This window comes from Nerophis lumbriciformis, linkage group LG07 (assembly GCF_033978685.3).
Source record: "Nerophis lumbriciformis linkage group LG07, RoL_Nlum_v2.1, whole genome shotgun sequence".
In the NCBI taxonomy this organism is placed as follows: domain Eukaryota; kingdom Metazoa; phylum Chordata; class Actinopteri; order Syngnathiformes; family Syngnathidae; genus Nerophis; species Nerophis lumbriciformis.
Genome location: NC_084554.2, coordinates 485,460 through 507,352, shown reverse-complemented (window position 1 = coordinate 507,352; position 21,893 = coordinate 485,460). Strand labels below are relative to the sequence as shown.

Genomic DNA, 21,893 nt, shown 5'->3' with positions numbered 1-21,893 from the left:
GTCAGTCGGATCGACCGTCAGTTGGACCAACGGTCAGTCAAACCAACAGTCAGTCGGACCAATCATTGTCCTCCGTCAGTCGGACCAACAGTCAGTCAGACCAACCGTCAGTCTGACCAATCGTTGAGTCAGTCGGACATACAGTCAGTCGGACCAACGGTCAGTCGGACCAACCGTCAGTCGGACCAATCGTTGTCCTCCGTCAGTCTGACCAACAGTCAGTCTGATCAATCGTTGTCCTACGTCAGTCGGACCAACAGTCAGTCAGACCAATCGTTGTCCTCCATCAGTTGGACCAATTATTGTCCTCCGTCAGTCAGACCAACAGTCAGTCGGACCAACAGTCAGTCAAACCAATCGTTGTCCTCTGTCAGTCTGACCAACAGGCAGTCGGACCAACAATCAGTCAAACCAATCGTTGTCCTCCGTCAGTCGGACCAACAGTCAGTCAAACCAATCTCTGTCCTCCGTCAGTCGGACCAACAGTCAGTCTGACCAATGATTGTCCTCCGTCAGTCGGACCAACCGTCAGTTGGACCAATCGTTGTCCTCCGTCAGTCGGACCGACCGTCAGTTGACCGACCGTTGTCCTACGTCAGTCGGACCAACCGTCAGTCGGACCAATCGTTGTCCTCCATCAGTCGGACCAACCGTCAGTCAGACTAATCGTTGTCCTCCATCAGTCGGACCAACAGTCAGTCTGACCAATCGTTGTCCTCCGTCAGTCGGACCAACAGTCAGTCTGACCAATCGTTGTCCTCCGTCAGTCGGACCAACAGTCAGTCGGACCAACAGTCAGTCTGATCAATCATTGTCCTCCGTCAGTTGGACCAATCGTTGTCCTCCATCAGTCGGACCAACAGTCAGTCAGACCAACGGTCAGTCGGACCAACAGCCAGTCGGACCAATCGTTGTCCTCCGTCAGTCGGACCAACAGTCAGTCTGACCAATCGTTGTCCTCGGTCAGTCGGACCAACAGTCATGGACCAAACGTCAGTTGGACCACTCGTTGTCCTCCGTCAGTCGGACCAACCGTCAGTCAAACCAACCGTCAGTCAAACCAATCATTGTCCTCCGTCAGTTGGATCAATCGTTGTCCTCCGTCAGTCGGAGCAACAATCAGTCTGACCAATCGTTGTCCTCCGTCAGTCGGACCAACAGTCAGTCGGACCGATCGTTGTCCTCAGTCAGTCAGACCAACCGTCAGTCGGACCAATCATTGTCCTCTGTCAGTTGGACCAATCGTTGTCCTCAGTCAGTCAGACCAACCGTCAGTCGGACCAATCATTGTCCTCTGTCAGTTGGACCAATCGTTGTCCTCCGTCAGTCGGATCAACAGTCAGTCGGACCGATCGTTGTCCTACGTCAGTCGGACCAACTGTCAGTCAGACCAACCGTCAGTCGGACCAATCGTTGTCCTCCATCAGTCGGACCGACAGTCAGTCGGACCAACAGGCAGTCGGACCGACCGTCAGTCGGACCGATCGTTGTCCTCCGTCAGTCGGACCGATCGTTGTCCTCCATCAGTCGGAGCAACAATCAGTCTGACCAATCGTTGTCCTCCGTCAGTCGGACCAACAGTCAGTTGGACCGATCGTTGTCCTCAGTCAGTCAGACCAACCGTCAGTCGGACCAATCATTGTCCTCCGTCAGTCGGACCAACAGTCAGTTGGACCGATCGTTGTCCTACGTCAGTCGGACAACTGTCAGTCGGACCAACCGTCAGTCGGACCAATCGTTGTCCTCCATCAGTCGGACCAACAGTCAGTCGGACCAACAGGCAGTCGGACCGACCGTCAGTCGGACCGATCGTTGTCCTCCGTCAGTCGGACCAACCGTCAGTCAGACTAATTGTTGTCCTCCATCAGTGGGACCAACAGTCAGTCTGACCAAACGTTGTCCTCCGTCAGTCAGACCAACAGTTAGTCGGACCGATTGTTGTCCTCCATCAGTCGAACCAACCGTCAGGCGGACCAATCGTTGTCCTCCGTCAGTCGGGCCAACGGTCAGTCGGACCAATCGTTGTCCTCCGTCAGTCGGACCAATCGTTGTCCTCCAGCTCCGACTCGTCCTCAGAATCAGAGTATTCCACAGCAATGCGGCGAGACAAGATGGTGGCCACGTCGTTCCCCACAGGTTCCCTCTTGGCTTGCTGCTCCTGCTGCTCCTGCACCTTCTTCAGCTGGATGCCTGCATCAAGTACATCATCAAGTATATCATCAAGTACATCATCAAGTATATCATCAGTACATCAAGTATATCATCAGTACATCATCAAGTATATCATCAGTACATCATCAAGTATATCATCAGTACATCATCAAGTACTGTATATCATCAGTGTATCATAGGGGTGTAACGGTACACAAAGATTTCGGCTCGGTACGTACCTCGGTTTAGAGGTCAAAGTTCGGTTCATTTTCGGTACAGTAAGAAAACAACAAAATATACATTTTTTTGGTTATTTATTTACCAAATTTGTATTATCCTTTTAACATTGGGAACATTATAATAATTCTGCCCACGTTAATCAACATTAAACTGCTCAGATGAAATAAAATGACAAAACTTTTCTTCTACATATAAAAAGTGCAACATGAAACAGTTTCAAGTCAACTCATCATGCTTCATTTATTACAGCCTGTAGTTGATTTTTATGATGTAAATGTTATATTTGTATCAACATGTGATAGCAGGGACCCTGCCATTCAAAACTAGGCTGCTGCATTACTAATGATTCATGGAACTATAGCTGAAAAAAATAGTACAATAGCAATAGGAGAGACTATTCATCCCTGAACACCATGGAGTTCATGTAGGCTTTATGATGCACTTACATTATTATATCAACTATCAGAGACACAAACTCTTCATTTAACATAATGTCCTTTTTTGCTGCTTCAACACAGACAAAGGTAAAGTGAAATAACAGACAGACAGGGCTTTGCTGTCCGTAACACACACACACCGCAGACTGAGCTAACGTTACGCTAAAAGCTAATTAGCCTTCACCTCAAGCCAGGACTGCGAGCGAGCTGAGCTGCAGTTTATGTTTCTAGAAGGTCAACGGGCTCATAGTGATGTTCCTAGTAGTTGACTGGGAGGTGTTTATTATCATTTGGGGAGAGTGCGCTGCCTGATGATTACCTGCTAAACGCTAAGCACTGACTACATGCGCTCTGAATATGCACAAATACACGTACCGTTACACCCCTAGTGTATCATCAAGTAAATCATAAGTACTTCATCATAAGTACATCAAGTACATTATAAGTAACTCATCAGTACATCATCAAGTACATAAGTACATCACCATCATCAAGTACATCATAAGTACTGCATCACTATCATCAAGTACATCCTCACTATCATCGAGTACATCATCACAATAATCAAATACCTCATCAAGTATATCATAAGTACTTCATAAGTAACTCATCAGTACATCATCAAATATAAAATAAATACAATAAAATATATACTGTTAAATAAAGACTATACAATAAATATGATAAAATAAATATAAAAAAAATACAATAAAATATATACTGTAAAATAAATACTGTTAAATAAAGACTATACAATAAATATGATAAAATAAATACAATATACTATAATGTAAAATAAATACTGTTAAATAAAGACTATACAATAAATATGATAGAATAAATATAAAATATATACTATAAAATAAATACTGTTAAATAAAGAACACAAAATAAATACTGTTAAATAAAGACTATACAATAAATATGATAGAATAAATATAAAATATATACTATAAAATAAATACTGTTAAATAAAGAACACAAAATAAATACTGTTAAACAAAGACTATTAAATAAAGACTGTAGAATAAATATGATAGAATAAATATAATAAAATAAATACAATAAAATAAATACTGTTAAAGACTATACAATAAATATGACAGAATAAATATTATAAAATAAATACTATAAAATATATACTGTAAAACAAATACTGTTAAATAAAGACTTTACAATAAATATGATAGAATAAATATTATAATATAAATAATATAAAATATATACTGTAAAACAAATACTGTTAAATAAAGACTATACAATAAATATGATAGAATATTATAAAATAAATACTGTTAAATTAAGAATATAAAATAAATACTGTTAAATAAAGACTATAAAATAAATACTGTTAAATAAACACTATAGAATAAATATGATAGAATAAATATAAAATAAATACAATAAAATAAATACTGTTAAATAAAGAACATAAAATAAATACTGTTAAATTAAGAATATAAAATAAATACTGTTAAATAAAGAATATAAAATAAATACTGTTAAATAAACACTATAGAATAAATATAAAATAAATACAATAAAATATATGCTATAAAATAAATAATGTTAAAGAAAGAACATAAAATAAATACTGTTAAATTAAGAATATAAAATAAATACTGTTAAATAAAGACTATAAAATAAATACTGTTAAATAAACACTATAGAATAAATATGATAGAATAAATATAAAATAAATACAATATAATGTATACTATAAAATAAATACAGTTAAATAAAGAACACAAAATAAATACTGTTAAATAAAGAATGTAAAATATATACTGTAAAATAAATACCATAAAATAAGTATTGTTAAATAAAGACTAGACAATAAATATGATAGAATAAATATTATAAAATAAATACAATAAAATATATGGATTAAAATAAATATTGTTAAATAAAGACTATAATAAATATGATAGAATAAATATTATAAAATACATTTTGTTAAATAAAGACTATGAAATAAATACTATTAAATACATAGTGTAAAATAAAGATAATAATAAGTGGATGAAAGAAAATGGCAGGAGTTGTAAATGTGATCCAGGTCCACAGGATCTAGACCACAGTCCTCACCATGAAGACAAGACAGACTTACCCATACGAATGGCCGCCAGCAGGTCACTGCGGGCATCATTGACCACGCTGCCCTCCATCTTGTAGGCACCGGCTGGCACAAGAGGTGGCGGGGGACCAGGAGGCGGTGGCACAGCCTGAGGTGGTGCAAGGGGGGCATAGGCCCCGCTGCCAACCATTGGTCCAGGAGACACAGGACCTCCAGGTGGTGAGGCGAAGGCGGTTTGGGCAGAGGGGATGAGGGGGGCGGGGGGCGGGGGAGGTGGTCCTGTGTTGGCATAGCCCTCCATGCTGCAAGAGAAAGACAAGTCACTTCCTGGCAGGACCCACTAGATGGCAGCGTGACTCAAGTACACCTGTAGTCCATGGGGGGGAGGGAGGCCGAGCCCCCGTTCATGGCCTCCACAGGTGGAGGAGGCAGCGCCGCGTGGTGGTGGGTGCGGCCCAGCGTGCCCCCCTGATAAGCCACGCCCCTGCCCCTTCCAGCGCCAGGGGCGTGGCCCATGTGTGCTGCCAGGACGCTGGGCGGGGGGCCCGAGTAGGTGTGGGCGTGGCCGGCGTGGTTCAAGGCGTTGGCATAGTGGTCTCCAACCCTGATGGAGGACGGGACATCAGACCTGTACCACGCTGCAGGTGACTTGTCCTACCTGTTCTCTGGAGACAGCGAGCCCTCAGAGGACGCCCCTCGGTCTCTGTGGATGGTGTGGCGGTGGTCCGGCCTCAGCTCCTTGTCCAGAGCCATCATGTTCCACTCCTGTCGGCGGTTCCTGGCCTTGCGCACCTTCTTCACCTCCCTCTGCAGCGTGCCGTCCACACCGCGCCTCTGCTCCTGACACACACCTTTATGTCATCTCACCACACACCTTTATGTCATCTCACCACACACCTTTATGTCATCTGACCACACACCTTTATGTCATCTGACCACACACCTTTATGTCATCTGACCACACACCTTTATGTCATCTGACCACACACCTTCATGTCACCTTTTCATCTGACCACACACCTTCATGTCATCTGACCACACACCTTTATGTCATCTGACCACACACCTTTATGTCACCTTTTCATCTGACCACACACCTTTATGTCACCTTTTCATCTGACCACACACCTTTGTCACCTTTTCATCCAACCACACACCTTCATGTCATCTGACCACACACCTTTATGTCATCTGACCACACATCTTTCTGTCATCTGACCACACACCTTTATGTCATCTGACCACACACCTTTATGTCACCTTTTCATCTGACCACACACCTTCATGTCATCTGACCACACACCTTTATGTCATCTGACCACACACCTTTATGTCACCTTTTCATCTGACCACACACCTTTGTCACCTTTTCATCCAACCACACACCTTCATGTCATCTGACCACACACCTTTATGTCATCTGACCACACATCTTTCTGTCATCTGACCACACACCTTTATGTCATCTGACCACACACCTTTATGTCACCTTTTCATCTGACCACACACCTTTATGTCACCTTTTCATCTGACCACACACCTTTATGTCACCTGACCACACACCTTTATGTCATCTGACCACACACCTTTATGTCATCTGACCACACACCTTCATGTCACCTTTTCATCTGACCACACACCTTTATGTCATCTGACCACACACCTTTATGTCATCTGACCACACACCTTTATGTCATCTGACCACACACCTTCATGTCACCTTTTCATCTGACCACACACCTTGATATCACCTTTTCATCTGACCACACACCTTTATGTCATCTTTTCATCTGACCACACACCTTGATGTCATCTTTTCATCTGACCACACACCTTGATGTCATCTGACCACACACCTTTATGTCATCTCACCACACACCTTTATGTCATCTCACCACACACCTTTATGTCATCTGACCACACACCTTCATGTCACCTTTTCATCTGACCACACACCTTTATGTCACCTTTTCATCTGACCACACACCTTTATGTCATCTGACCACACACCTTTATGTCATCTGACCACACACCTTTATGTCACCTTTTCATCTGACCACACACCTTGATGTCATCTGACCACACACCTTTATGTCATCTGACCACACACCTTTATGTCACCTTTTCATCTGACCACACACCTTTGTCACCTTTTCATCCAACCACACACCTTCATGTCATCTGACCATACACCTTTATGTCATCTGACCACACATCTTTCTGTCATCTGACCACACACCTTTATGTCATCTGACCACACACCTTTATGTCACCTTTTCATCTGACCACACACCTTTGTCACCTTTTCATCCAACCACACACCTTTATGTCATCTGACCACACATCTTTCTGTCATCTGACCACACACCTTTATGTCATCTGACCACACACCTTTATGTCACCTTTTCATCTGACCACACACCTTCATGTCATCTGACCACACACCTTTATGTCATCTGACCACACACCTTTATGTCACCTTTTCATCCAACCACACACCTTCATGTCATCTGACCACACACCTTTATGTCATCTGACCACACATCTTTCTGTCATCTGACCACACACCTTTGTCATCTGACCACACACCTTCATGTCACCTTTTCATCTGACCACACACCTTTATGTCACCTTTTCATCTGACCACACACCTTTATGTCACCTTTTCATCTGACCACACACCTTTATGTCATCTGACCACACACCTTTATGTCATCTGACCACACACCTTCATGTCACCTTTTCATCTGACCACACACCTTCATGTCATCTGACCACACACCTTTATGTCATCTGACCACACACCTTTATGTCACCTTTTCATCTGACCACACACCTTTATGTCACCTTTTCATCTGACCACACACCTTTGTCACCTTTTCATCCAACCACACACCTTCATGTCATCTGACCACACACCTTTATGTCATCTGACCACACATCTTTCTGTCATCTGACCACACACCTTTATGTCATCTGACCACACACCTTTATGTCACCTTTTCATCTGACCACACACCTTTATGTCATCTGACCACACACCTTTATGTCACCTTTTCATCTGACCACACACCTTTGTCACCTTTTCATCCAACCACACACCTTCATGTCATCTGACCACACACCTTTATGTCATCTGACCACACATCTTTCTGTCATCTGACCACACACCTTTATGTCATCTGACCACACACCTTTATGTCACCTTTTCATCTGACCACACACCTTTATGTCACCTTTTCATCTGACCACACACCTTTATGTCATCTGACCACACACCTTGATGTCACCTTTTCATCTGACCACACCTTGATGTCAGTCTTTGCTAATAAAGAAGAACACGCCCCCTTTATCTCCCTGCAGTGCTGCTCGCCCACAGCTTCCATCCCTTTTAAGCTGGGAATTCTTCTTTTTGTCCTTCTCTCCTGGAATCTCCCTCCTGGTCTGAGTGTTTTGTTGACTACGCTGCGTCCGCCACACTCATTAAAGAAGGTAAATAAAGAACAAGGTGACCACAGAAAAGATATATGGGACTACAACACAAATATCTTGACTAATATGAGAGTTTTAAATGAACAAGGAAGGTGAGGCAGCAGCTCACACATTCTCATACTTTCTGTCACACTCAGGAAGAAATGACTTCAGCCATCTTGGAAAATGTCTCAACTCTAATCTACGTGAAGGAGCCACAATTGTTGTATTACAATGTTGACAAACCTTACAAAGTCAAGTAGATGACTTATTGTCATGGAGTAGAGATGCGCGGTTTGCGGGAGTCCGCGGATTATCCGCGGATCGGGCGGATGAAATTAAAAAAAATAAGATTTTATCCGCGCGCGGGTCGGGTCGGGCGGATTAATTAGATTTTTTTTTTTTTTTTTTTTTTTTTTTTTTGCGGGTGGCAGTTAAACCAATTGGTAAATATATATACATAGTTAAATGTTGTTACCCACATACGAAAAACCAGCAGGCACCTGCAGCATATGCCACAACAGAAGAAGAAAAAAGAAAAGAGATGGACACTTTTACGGAGCGGAGAAGGGACGCCTCGCCGGGGTCCGGGACCGAGGCCCCTTCCCCCGAGAGGGCCCCACCGGGAGCCGTAGCTGAGGCGATCCGCGAGAAGGGCCCGACGCACGTCCAGGGTCACCACCGCGCCCACCGCACCGACACCCCGCCTCGTCCGCCTTCGCCGCGGCCGGCGTCACGCGCAGCAGGTAAGCAGCTTACCTGCCCGCCACCCCCGTGGCCGGGGGCTCGTAACATGGGTCACTCCGCGCGCTCCGCCCGCGCAGCTTACCTGCCCGCCACCCCTGTTGCCGGGGGCGCGTAACAGGGGTCACTCCGCGCGCAGTGCGCTCACGAAAGGGGTGGGGCTCACACTAGTTTATATAGAGAGCAGGACGGTGGCCATGGAAGTCGGAACCCGCTAAGGAGTGTGTAACAACCCACCTGCCGAATCAACTAGCCCTGAAAATGGATGGCGCTGGAGCGTGGGCCCATACCTGGCCGTCGCCGGCAGCGAGACGCGCTTGGAGGTGCGCTCAGCGCGGCTCCCATATGATTGCGCACTGGTGTGCGTCTGGGTCGTGACAGCGTGCCACGCGAAAGTCTGTGCTGCATTGGATCAGTCTCCTTTCTTTAACAGGCAAAAGCTTTATAACCTCACCATACCTGCCAACTTTTGAAATCAGAAAAACCTAGTAGCCAGGGTCCAAGGGCCGCAGGCCCCGGTAGGTCCAGGACAAAGTCCTGGTGGAGGGTTCAGGGCTTCGCCCCCCGACGCAAAATGATTATTAGCATTCAGACAGGTTAAAATGTTGCTAAAACCATCACTTTTCTATCAGTCACAGTGACTTTTCAAAACAAAAATATTACAGAAAAAATCATATTGATTGGCATGTTTATTCTGTAAGCTAACTTCAATAGTTTGAAATTATTTTGACAGTTAATGCCAGTTATCCTGTCAACCTTTCACAAGACTTCAATTTGTTCATTGAAAGTATAAACACTTTTTACAGTAAACAAATGGTAAAACAGTACTAAACAATTCCATTAAAAAAAAAATTGTTGTCATTATTAACTTTCTGTCCAAGCTTGTATAATCTACTGCCTTGTTCAATTGTAAAAAATATTCTGTGCCTAAAATTCACATTTCTATCACAATTATCATACTGTAAACATGGTAAGCTAACTTCATTAAAATTAATAGTCCTGTCAATAGCATGGAATTACAATTCAAATGTAGTTTTTTTGTAAGCCTTTCAAAAGAATTCAAAATATGAAAAATTAATGAAAATTAATTGAAGCCATCAGACACTTGAAAAGTGGCACATCACATCTCTAATGTAATCATTTGAACTTTTCAACAGAAATAGCACTGCAAAAATATTAAGGACATACTTCTGTATTTTGGTAGTTATGCTGTCAACATTTAACAAGATTTCTTCAACTTGGACTTGAAAGCATAAATAGTATAAACACTTTTAACAGTATGTCGTGCTGTGAAATACAGCCGACAGGATTGCGCACCAAACACAAGGCAAGGCCAAAGTGCATGCATGGTGCAGGAGAACAAAGGACTTCTTTCATTTAAGGTTTGTGATAAACCATCAAACTCATTCGTTAAAAGGACTCTATAGTAATATAAAGCGCATTTTTCTGGACATTATCATGCAAGAAAAGTTTATTTTTGGGACCGCGATCACCGCGTAATGATTTTTAAAGGTTGCATTACAAACATTTAACTGTCCCATGTGATCAGCCAGTGCGATTGGAAGTCCATGCTCAATTATTGCCTCCGTAAATAAAACTTCGGGCGGATGGCGGGCGGGTGCAGTTCTGATCAAACGTTACATCGGGTGGATGGCGGATGGTTGACGACTTTCTGACGCGGTTGCGGATGAAATAAATTGCCTATCCGCGCATCTCTATCATGTAGACAATGTCATATGTTGAAATCAAATGTTGATGTTCCTAATAGAGGTGTTTGATGATCAAACATGACGTATAAAAGGCATCTTTAACAAGTGTGTCTGCTAAAGAATATGGATTATGATGCACCTGCGTGACTACTATTCTGGCTCAATGTCCAGACACCTTCTGTACCTTCTGCTTGCGCTTCTCCTTCCTCTTGTCCTCCGTGTCCTGCAGCATCTTCTGCTTCCACAGGTCAAAGAAGTAGGAGGGGTCGGTGTAGAACTTCAGCGCCTCCTTGTGGTCGTCCCTGCAGGTGGAGACACTTGCTAGCCACACTTTGAGGAGCTGTGTGAAGAACCCACCTGTAGGATGAGAGGATGCTGAGGGGCGGCGGCTTGTCACTCAGGTTGTACATCTCCTTCACAGGGTTGGGCACGCTGCTCTTGGACACCACCTGCTGGTCCTGAGTGGTGGAGCTCTTGAAGGCCTTCCTCATGTTGATGTCCTGCAGGGAAACTACACACACACAGAAGGTGCTTGAAGGTGGTGTGCAGGAGGACGCTGCACAGAACCCACCTTCCTCCACCGTGGAGTCCAGCTGCGTCACCTTGACGGCCAGCCGATCGATGCGGTCCTGCAGAGAGTTGGCACGCAGGTAGAAGGTGTTGGCCTCCTTGAACAGCTCGCCAAATATGTCCTCTGCATGTTTGCCTGCAAGCACACATGAAGACTTGTGATGACTAGATGTTTCATATATGTCCACATGAAGACATGTGATGACTAGATGTTTCATATATGTCCACATGAAGACTTGTGATGACTAGATGTTTCATATATGTCCACATGAAGACATGTGATGACTAGATGTTTCATATATGTCCACATGAAGACTTCTGATGACTAGATGCTTCATATACAGGTAAAAGCCAGTAAATTAGAATATTTGGAAAAACTTGATTTATTTCAGTAATTGCATTCAAAAGGTGTAACTTGTACATTATATTTATTCATTGCACACAGACTGATGCATTCAAATGTTTATTTCATTTAATTTTGATGATTTGAAGTGGCAACAAATGAAAATCCAAAATTCCGTGTGTCACAAAATGAGAATATTACTTAAGGCTAATACAAAAAAGGGATTTTTAGAAATGTTGGCCAACTGAAAAGTATGAAAATGAAAAATATGAGCATGTACAATACTCAATACTTGGTTGGAGCTCCTTTTGCCTCAATTACTGCGTTAATGCGGCGTGGCATGGAGTCGATGAGTTTCTGGCACTGCTCAGGTGTTATGAGAGCCCAGGTTGCTCTGATAGTGGCCTTCAACTCTTCTGCGTTTTTGGGTCTGGCATTCTGCATCTTCCTTTTCACAATACCCCACAGATTTTCTATGGGGCTAAGGTCAGGGGAGTTGGCGGGCCAATTTAGAACAGAAATACCATTGTCCGTAAACCAGGCACGGGTAGATTTTGCGCTGTGTGCAGGCGCCAAGTCCTGTTGGAACTTGAAATCTCCATCTCCATAGAGCAGGTCAGCAGCAGGAAGCATGAAGTGCTCTAAAACTTGCTGGTAGACGGCTGCGTTGACCCTGGATCTCAGGAAACAGAGTGGACCGACACCAGCAGATGACATGGCACCCCAAACCATCACCCAACCATGCAAGTTTTGCATTTCCTTTGGAAATCGAGGTCCCAGAGTCTGGAGGAAGACAGGAGAGGCACAGGATCCACGTTGCCTGAAGTCTAGTGTAAAGTTTCCACCATCAGTGATGGTTTGGGGTGCCATGTCATCTGCTGGTGTCGGTCCACTCTGTTTCCTGAGATCCAGGGTCAACGCAGCCGTCTACCAGCAAGTTTTAGAGCACTTCATGCTTCCTGCTGCTGACCTGCTCTATGGAGATGGAGATTTCAAGTTCCAACAGGACTTGGCGCCTGCACACAGCGCAAAATCTACCCGTGCCTGGTTTACGGGCCATGGTATTTCTGTTCTAAATTGGCCCGCCAACTCCCCTGACCTTAGCCCCATAGAAAATCTGTGGGGTATTGTGAAAAGGAAGATGCAGAATGCCAGACCCAAAAACGCAGAAGAGTTGAAGGCCACTATCAGAGCAACCTGGGCTCTCATAACACCTGAGCAGTGCCAGAAACTCATCGACTCCATGCCACGCCGCATTAACGCAGTAATTGAGGCAAAAGGAGCTCCAACCAAGTATTGAGTATTGTACATGCTCATATTTTTCATTTTCATACTTTTCAGTTGGCCAACATTTCTAAAAATCCCTTTTTTGTATTAGCCTTAAGTAATATTCTCATTTTGTGACACACGGAATTTTGGATTTTCATTTGTTGCCACTTCAAATCATCAAAATTAAATGAAATAAACATTTGAATGCATCAGTCTGTGTGCAATGAATAAATATAATGTACAAGTTACACCTTTTGAATGCAATTACTGAAATAAATCAAGTTTTTCAAAACATTCTAATTTACTGGCTTTTACCTGTATGTCCACATGAAGACTTGTGATGACTAGATGTTTGTTCCAAGATTGACTTGACGGTAAATGTGGAGTGTTTACAGCTGGAACCAACATGTGTGGTCACAAGATGGCCGCAGGACAAATATTTGGCAGAAGGAAGAACCCCTGATGCTGACCTTTGACCTCTGACCATCTGCTCATGTAGTCTGCAATGTGGGACAAGTGAGGACATATACTGTACTCACTCACTCACTCACTCACTCACTCACTCACTCACTCACTCACTCACACACACACACACACACACACACACACACACACACACACACACACACACACACACACACACAGCTGTCTGAGTTTGGCAGACTCATGACCCAGGGGGGCAATGTAACCATGACAACGGACCACATCAATGGCAGCCCCAGAAACCATGTGACCATTCTGTGAGCTGGTCTAGAGTCACACTGCTGATCAGATGTAGACCTTAGTACATGTTGTGGTCACATGTAGACCTTAGTACATGTTGTGGTCACATGTAGACCTTAGTACATGTTGTGGTCACATGTAGACTTTAGTACATGTTGTGGTCACATGTAGACTTTAGTACATGTTGTGGTCACATGTAGACTTTAGTACATGTTGTGGTCACATGTAGACCTTAGTACATGTTGTGGTCACATGTAGACTTTAGTACATGTTGTGGTCACATGTAGACTTTAGTACATGTTGTGGTCACATGTAGACCTTAGTACATGTTGTGGTCACATGTAGACCTTAGTACATGTTGTGGTCACATGTAGACTTTAGTACATGTTGTGGTCACCTGAGTGCATGTATCTGACACTTGTAAGGTGCGTGTGTGTGTGTGTGTGTGTGTGTGTGTGTGTGTGTGTGTGTGTGTGTGTGTGTGTGTGTGTGTCTCACTGAGGCTGCTGAGCTGGCGGATGATGGCAGACAGAGTGTTGTTCATCACACACTCCAGCTCACTGCCGATGCCCTCAGGGAGTTCTCCCCGGCAGAGGTGACGTGGGTGGATGTTCCTCTTGACCAGCGGCATGGTGACACCTCACACTGTCCACTGCAGGACTTGCTCTTCGCAGGAAGAAGAAGAAGAAGAAGAAGACATGTTGACACAGGAAATGAAGATTCATGTTAGCGCTAGCAAGATGTTAGCATCACAGCTAATCTCATGTTAGCTTGTCAACTACTACAATAATACTCAGATTGGAGTACATGGTCACAGTAAAAGTACAATGAGACTCAGATTGGAGTACCGTATTTTCCGCACTATAAGGCGCACCTAAAAACCACAAATTTTCTCAAAAGCTGACAGTGCGCCTTATAACCCGGTGCGCTTTATATATGGATTAATATTAAGATTCATTTTCATAAAGTTTCGGTCTCGCAACTACGGTAAACAGCCGCCATCTTTTTTCCCCGTAGAAGAGGAAGTGCTTCTTCTTCTACGGCAAGCAACCGCCAAGGTAAGCACCCGCCCCCATAGAACAGGAAGCGCTTCTTCTTCTACTGTAAGCAACCACCCGCCCGCGTAGAAGAAGAAGAAGCGCGCGAATATTACGTTTCATTTCCTTTGTGTGTTTACATCTGTAAAGACCACAAAATGGCTCCTACTAAGCGACAGGGATCCGGTTCATGAAAAGACGCAATCTCTCCATCCGCACACGGACTACTATTTCACAGCAACTGCCTAAAGACTTTCAAGAAAAGCTGGCTACTTTCCGTGCATATTGTAAAAACAAGATAGCTGAAAAAAAGATCCGGCCAGAGAACATTATCAACATGGACGAGGTTCCACTGACTTTTGATATTCCTGTGAACCGCACTGTGGATACAACGGGAGCACGTACGGTGAATATTCGCACCACAGGGAATGAGAAGTCATCCTTCACTGTGGTTCTAGCTTGCCATGCTAATGGCCAGAAACTTCCACCCATGGTGATATTCAAAAGGAAGACCTTGCCAAAAGAGACCTTTCCAGCCGGCGTCATCATAAAAGCTAACTCGAAGGGATGGATGAAGAAAAGATGAGCGAGTGGTTAAGGGAAGTTTAAGTTTACGCGAAGAGGCCGGGTGGCTTTTTTCACGCAGCTCCGTCCATGTTGATATACGACTCCATGCGCGCCCACATCACGCTGGTTTTTAATATATTATTAAAGTTTGACTGACCTATCTGACTGTTTTTTTGACATTCCCTTTAGCGCAGTTAGATGCGGCTTATAACACGGGGCGGCTTATAGGTGGACAAAGTTTTGAAATATGCCGTTCATTGAAGGCGCGGCTTATAACCCAGGGCGCCTTATGGTGCGGAAAATACGGTACATGGTCACAGTAAAAGTACAATGATACTCAGATTGGAGTACATGGTCACAGTAAAAGTACAATGATACTCAGATTGGAGTACATGGTCACAGTAAAAGTACAATGATACTCAGATTGGAGTACATGGTCACAGTAAAAGTACAATGATACTCAGATTGGAGTACATGGTCACAGTAAAAGTACAATGATACCAAACAGCCACATATGGACATAAATTGACTCTATAAGAGCGGCCATCTTATCAACATCCTGCTTCCTATTTTTGCAGCCTGTTTCCTGTTTCCTGTTTCCTGGTCCCGCCCGCCTCACCTCGGTCCTTCCTGTCCAAACCCTGCTTGGGGAATAAAGACCAAGGAGGAGGAGGAAGGAGGACAGACTTTGACCCCACAAAGCTGCTTGTAGTAAGAACACGTTATATCTCAAGAGACTAATTTAGTGCATGGACACATAGTGATCAGACTAATTTAGTGCATGGACACGTAGTGATCAGACTAATTTAGTGCGTGGACACATAGTGATCAGACTAATTTAGTGCATGGACACGTAGTGATCAGACTAATTTAGTGCATGGACACGTAGTGATCAGACTAATTTAGTGCATGGACATAGTGATCAGACTAATTTAGTGCATGGACACATAGTGATCGGACTAATTTAGTGCATGGACACATAGTGATCAGACTAATTTAGTGCATGGACACATAGTGATCAGACTAATTTAGTGCATGGACACGTAGTGATCAGACTAATTTAGTGCATGGACACATAGTGATCAGACTAATTTAGTGCATGGACACATAGTGATCAGACTAATTTAGTGCATGGACACATAGTGATCAGACTAATTTAGTGCATGGACACATAGTGATCAGACTAATTTAATGCATGGACACATAGTGATCAGACTAATTTAGTGCATGGACACATAGTGATCAGACTAATTTAGTGCATGGACACGTAGTGATCAGACTAATTTAGTGCATGGACACGTAGTGATCAGACTAATTTAGTGCATGGACACGTAGTGATCAGACTAATTTAGTGCATGGACACGTAGTGATCAGACTAATTTAGTGCATGGACACGTAGTGATCAGACTAATTTAGTGCATGAACACATAGTGATCAGACTAATTTAGTGCATGGACACGTAGTGATCAGACTAATTTAGTGCATGGACACGTAGTGATCAGACTAATTTAGTGCATGGACACGTAGTGATCAGACTAATTTAGTGCATGGACACGTAGTGATCAGACTAATTTAGTGCATGGACACATAGTGATCAGACTAATTTAGTGCATGGACACGTAGTGATCAGACTAATTTAGTGCATGGACACGTAGTGATCAGACTAATTTAGTGCATGGACACGTAGTGATCAGACTAATTTAGTGCATGGACACGTAGTGATCAGACTAATTTAGTGCATGGACACGTAGTGATCAGACTAATTTAGTGCATGAACACATAGTGATCAGACTAATTTAGTGCATGGACACATAGTGATCAGACTAATTTAGTGCATGGACACATAGTGATCAGACTAATTTAGTGCATGGACACATAGTGATCAGACTAATTTAGTGCATGAACACGTAGTGAGTGAGCAGAGGAAGTGGGGGAGTGGGTTGGGGGGGCAAACCTCCTTTGCTTGTGAGAAAAAAGGAAGCAAGAGAGAGAATGAATGAAAGGAAGAGTGTGTGTGTGTGTGTGTGTGTGTGTGTGTGTGTGTGTGTGTGTGTGTGTGTGTGTGGGGGGTGGGGGGGGGGTGGGGGAGGGGTGGAAGCCAGTGAAAGGTTCCTGGGACAATAGAGCTGCGTTGACACGGCAACCGCTCAGCTTTCCCATGCATCCTCCTTCCCTCCATGAAGCTCCTCCCACAAGTCTTCTGTGCCTGACTTATTGACCAGGTCACCTAAAGATGGCCGCTCAGACTCCAGATGTGATGCGTCCATGAAGACGTGAGCTGGGAGTGGTCAGGTGCTTCCTCTGCCATCTTCTTAATAATGCTAACATGAACGACACATACCGTACATGCTGTATATATTAGGGGTGTGGGTGAAAAATCGATTTGAATTCAAATCGCGATTCTTACGTTGTACGATTCAGTATCAATTCTCCTTTTTCAAAAATCGATTTTTAATTTATTTATGAATCAATCCAACAAAACAATACACAACAATACCATAACAACGCAATCCAATTCCAAAAGCAAAGCCGAGCCAGCAACACTCAGAAGTGCAATAAACAGAGCAATTGAGAGGAGACACAAACACCACACACAACAAAGCAACAATGAATATTATCAACAACAGTATCAATATTAGTTACAATTTCAACATAGCAGTGATTAAAAATCCCTCATTGACATTATCATTAGACATTTATAAAAATAAAAGAACAATAGTGCACTTGCATCACATCTCATAAGCTTGACAACACACTGTGTCCAATATTTTCACAAAGATCAAATAAGTCATATTTTTGCTTCATTTAATAGTTCAAACAAATGTACATTATTGCAATCAGTTGATAAAACATTGTCCTTTACAATTATAAAATCTACTACTCTGCTTGCATGTCAGCAGACTGGGGTAGATCCTGCTGAAGTCCTATGTATTCAATGAATAGACAATCCTTTTCAATCTGGAAAATATCCTTTTTGAATCCAGAATCGCGTTGAATCGAAAAAAATAGATTTCTAATTGAATCGTGAACCCAAGAATCGATATTGAATCGAATTGTGGGACACCCAAAGATTCGCAGCCCTAGTATTTATGTATGTACAGTATGTATATATATATGTGTATTAGGACTGGGCGATATATCGCGGGTTTGCCTCTGTGCGATATAGAAAATGATTATATGGTGATATTGGAGTATATGTTGTCACGCAGTTGCTTTTAGCTGCAGGCATTACACTACAGGCGTTTCTCACTCTTTCTAGTCTCATTCTCACAGGGGCGTAAAACAAGCGCACCTTCTTACATACGTCACATAGTGTCGCCCAGCAGAGAGGTAGCAGTAGTGATGGGTCCGGCAACACCGATGCATCGGCGCATGCGTCGAGCTCATAGAGCGAAACCCTGTGTCGGTGCGCGTACCGCTTTTAGAAAGTCACGTGACCAATCATGAGCTGTTTTGGTCACGTGACCGATACGCCAACTGTGTCGCCTCCTCTGTGCCCTGTGAGCGGCTCTTTTCTACAGCCCGAGAAATAATAACTAAGAAGAGAAATTGTCTAAAATGTAATACGTCGGAAAAACTTTTTCTTTTTTTTTTTTTTAATAAAAATGTGTAAAAAAATAAAATTAAAACAATTCCCAGTCCACAATCATCCACAACACATTCTCTTAGATTTCCATGTTATGATACATGTTCACATTATTTATTGACTGTATCTAAAAAAGATAAAAATATATTTTTATTTAAATGAAGATATGAAATAATCCTAAATGACTTGGTTTATATTATTGTATATACTAGGGCAGGGGTCACCAACGCGGTGCCCGCGGTCACCAGGTAGCCCGTAAGGACCAGATGAGTTGCCCGCTCGCCTGTTCTAAAAATAGCTCAAAGAGCAGCACTTACCAGTGAGCTGCCTCTATTTTTTAAATGTCATTTATTTATTAGCAAGCTGGTCTCGCTTTGCTCCACATTTTTGATTCTAAAAGAGACAACACTCAAATAGAATTTGAAAATCCAAGAAAATATTTTAAAGACTTGGTCTTCACTTGGAATAAGCGGTAGAAAATGGATGGATGGATGGGTCTTTACTTGTTGAAATAAATTCATTTATTTTTTACTTTGCTTCTTATTACTTTTAGAAATACAATTTTAGAGAAAAAATACAACCTTAAAAATGATTTTAGGATTTTTAAACAAATACACCTTTTTACCTTTTAAATTTCTTCCTCTTCTTTCCTGACAATTTAAATCAATGTTCAAGTAAATTAATTTTTTTTTATTGTAAAGAATAATAAATATTTTAGCTTCTGGTTTTTCGACGAAGAATATTTGTGAAATATTTCTTCAAACTTACTATGATTAAAATTCAAAAAAATTATTCTGGCAAATCTAGAAAATCTGTAGAATCAAATTTAAATCTTATTTCAAAGTATTTTGAATTTCTTTTAAAAATGTTGTTCTGGAAAATCTAGAAGAAATACTGATTTGTCTTTGTTAGAAATATAGCTTGGTCCAATTTGTTAAATATTCTAACAAAGTGCAGATTGGATTTTAACCAATTTAAAACATGTCATCAAAATTCTAAAATGTATCTTAATCAGGAAAAATGACTAATGATGTTCCATAAATTATTTTTTTAATTTTTTCAAAAAGATTCAAATTAGCTAGTTTTTCTCTTTTTTTTGTCGGTTGAATTTTGAATTTTAAAGAGTCGAAATTGAAGATAAACTATGTTTCAAAATTTTATTTTAATTTTTTTCGTGTTTTCTCCTCTTTTAAACCGTTCAATTAAGTGTTTTTTTTCATCATTTATTCTCTACAAAAAACTTTCCGTAAAAGGAAAAAAAAAATGTACGACGGAATGACAGACAGAAATACCCATTTTTTTATGTATATATATATTTATTTATTTCGCTATTCTTGTTTAAATCACACTTACGTGTAACTTACAAATGACAATATATTTATTTATTTAAGTGTGTATCAAACTGGTAGCCCTTGGCATTAATCAGTACCCAAGAAGTAGTTTTTGGTTTCAAAAAGGTTGGTGACCCCTGTACTAGGGCATCAAATCAGTGTCAGTTGAGTCGGTCCATAGGTTGCCTGTAGGGATTTTTAATGTCCAGCAGATGTCAGTATTTAGTGACACAGTATCGACACAGTATCAATACAGTTTTGCAATGTGTCGAAACGCTTCATGACGCCTCATCAACCCATCACTAGGTAGCAGCATGCTAACGTTAGCTGAGGCAGGTGGTACAAGAGTGACAATACAAGAGAAGATGCCAAACTGATCACAAATGGAGGAAGAACAATTAATGCCCAAAAAAACCAGCACGGGGTCCATCATCTGGCGGTAGTTTGGCTTCAAGCGGGAATATATTCAGCAGTAATATACAAAGTATGCAGCAGAAGGTTGCTACAAAAGGTAGCAGCCAACGTTCCCTCTAAGGTGCACACTGCTCAAGCGTCCTCTGCACACAGCAAATATATGCTGCGCACCAAATCAAACTCATCTGAATTGTAAACAAAATAAAGACATCATTTATTGTGTGTCATTTTGCAATGCAACTCTGAGTGACAGTGACAACAAGCGGCCCTGACGGTGTTCATCAACACCCTTCAATTATTGTAACGTCTATCGACATGCTTCCAGGACAGCAATTATATCCATCACTTTACTGCGCAAAACTGTTTATATTGGGCCAGAACCACACCGAAAACATGAGTAAAACACTTCTATCTGGAAAAAGTAGTCATTTTGTGGCGTACAAAGCAACTTGTCATCTGTCACCAACACGCATAGCACTAAGCCACTGCTGCGTTTATGGACACACAAAAAGTCGGACAAGTCAAATACCACACAAAGTTACACCATGACTCCTCAGTCATACGCATACTTGCCAACCCTCCCGGATTTTCCGGGAGACTCCCGAAATTCAGCGCCTCTCCCAAAAACCTCCCGGGACAAATTTTCTCCCAAAAATCTCCCGAAATTCAGGCGGAGCTGCAGGCCACGCCCCCTCCAGCCCCATGCGGACCTGAGTGACGTGTTGACAGCCTGTTGTACATGCACATGTGACCCACCCATAATGTGTCACATTTTTGTGTTGATTTATTTAGTTTATTTTGTAGTTTGAATTCATTTTTGGAGCTGTCATTCCACATTTATCAGTATTCACATTGGTCAGTAGGGCGTTTCTTCCCAATTGAATGCTATCACCTGCAGACCGGAAGTGTCTTGTCATTCTGATGAGCGCGACCAGTCTGTGAACAATTGAAACGTCCTGTGTGCTTTTTCCTCCTGTATAACAGGTTAGTTTTGGTGAATCAACTCACTGAATAATATCCATGTGATCTTTATAAGTTTAAGTACACATTCTGATGGTGGAGCCTAACTCTAAAGTGTTTGTGAGTTGTAGTTTGTATTTGTGAATGAATCCAGTGCACAGCTGCAGTAATCAATACAAAAAATTACTTATATTTACTTATTTATTTGTAATATATGTTTTTGTTAACAAGTTAAAGGTGTTTAATGATAATGCAAGCATGTTT

The 21,893-nt window shown here is 42.2% G+C and overlaps 1 protein-coding gene across 2 annotated transcripts in view; it reads right to left on the bottom strand.

Annotated features, from left to right (window-relative positions):
- Nucleotides 1–30: 30 nt before the first annotated feature.
- wasf3b (WASP family member 3b) overlaps nt 31–21,893 on the bottom strand; it is a 30,987-nt gene continuing 9,124 nt past the window's right edge. The window contains exons 2-9 of one of the 2 annotated variants that reach the window (XM_061965980.1): nt 14,233–14,400; nt 11,401–11,535; nt 11,187–11,340; nt 11,014–11,131; nt 5,564–5,745; nt 5,273–5,509; nt 4,939–5,207; nt 31–2,190 (exon numbers count right to left, since the gene is read on the bottom strand). In XM_061965980.1, coding sequence (XP_061821964.1) covers nt 2,033–2,190; nt 4,939–5,207; nt 5,273–5,509; nt 5,564–5,745; nt 11,014–11,131; nt 11,187–11,340; nt 11,401–11,535; nt 14,233–14,365 — 1,386 coding nt within the window. In that variant the 5' untranslated portion in view covers nt 14,366–14,400 and the 3' untranslated portion in view covers nt 31–2,032. The remainder of the gene's footprint in view (nt 2,191–4,938; nt 5,208–5,272; nt 5,510–5,563; nt 5,746–11,013; nt 11,132–11,186; nt 11,341–11,400; nt 11,536–14,232; nt 14,401–21,893) is intronic. The other variant, XM_061965981.1, reaches the window with a different exon arrangement.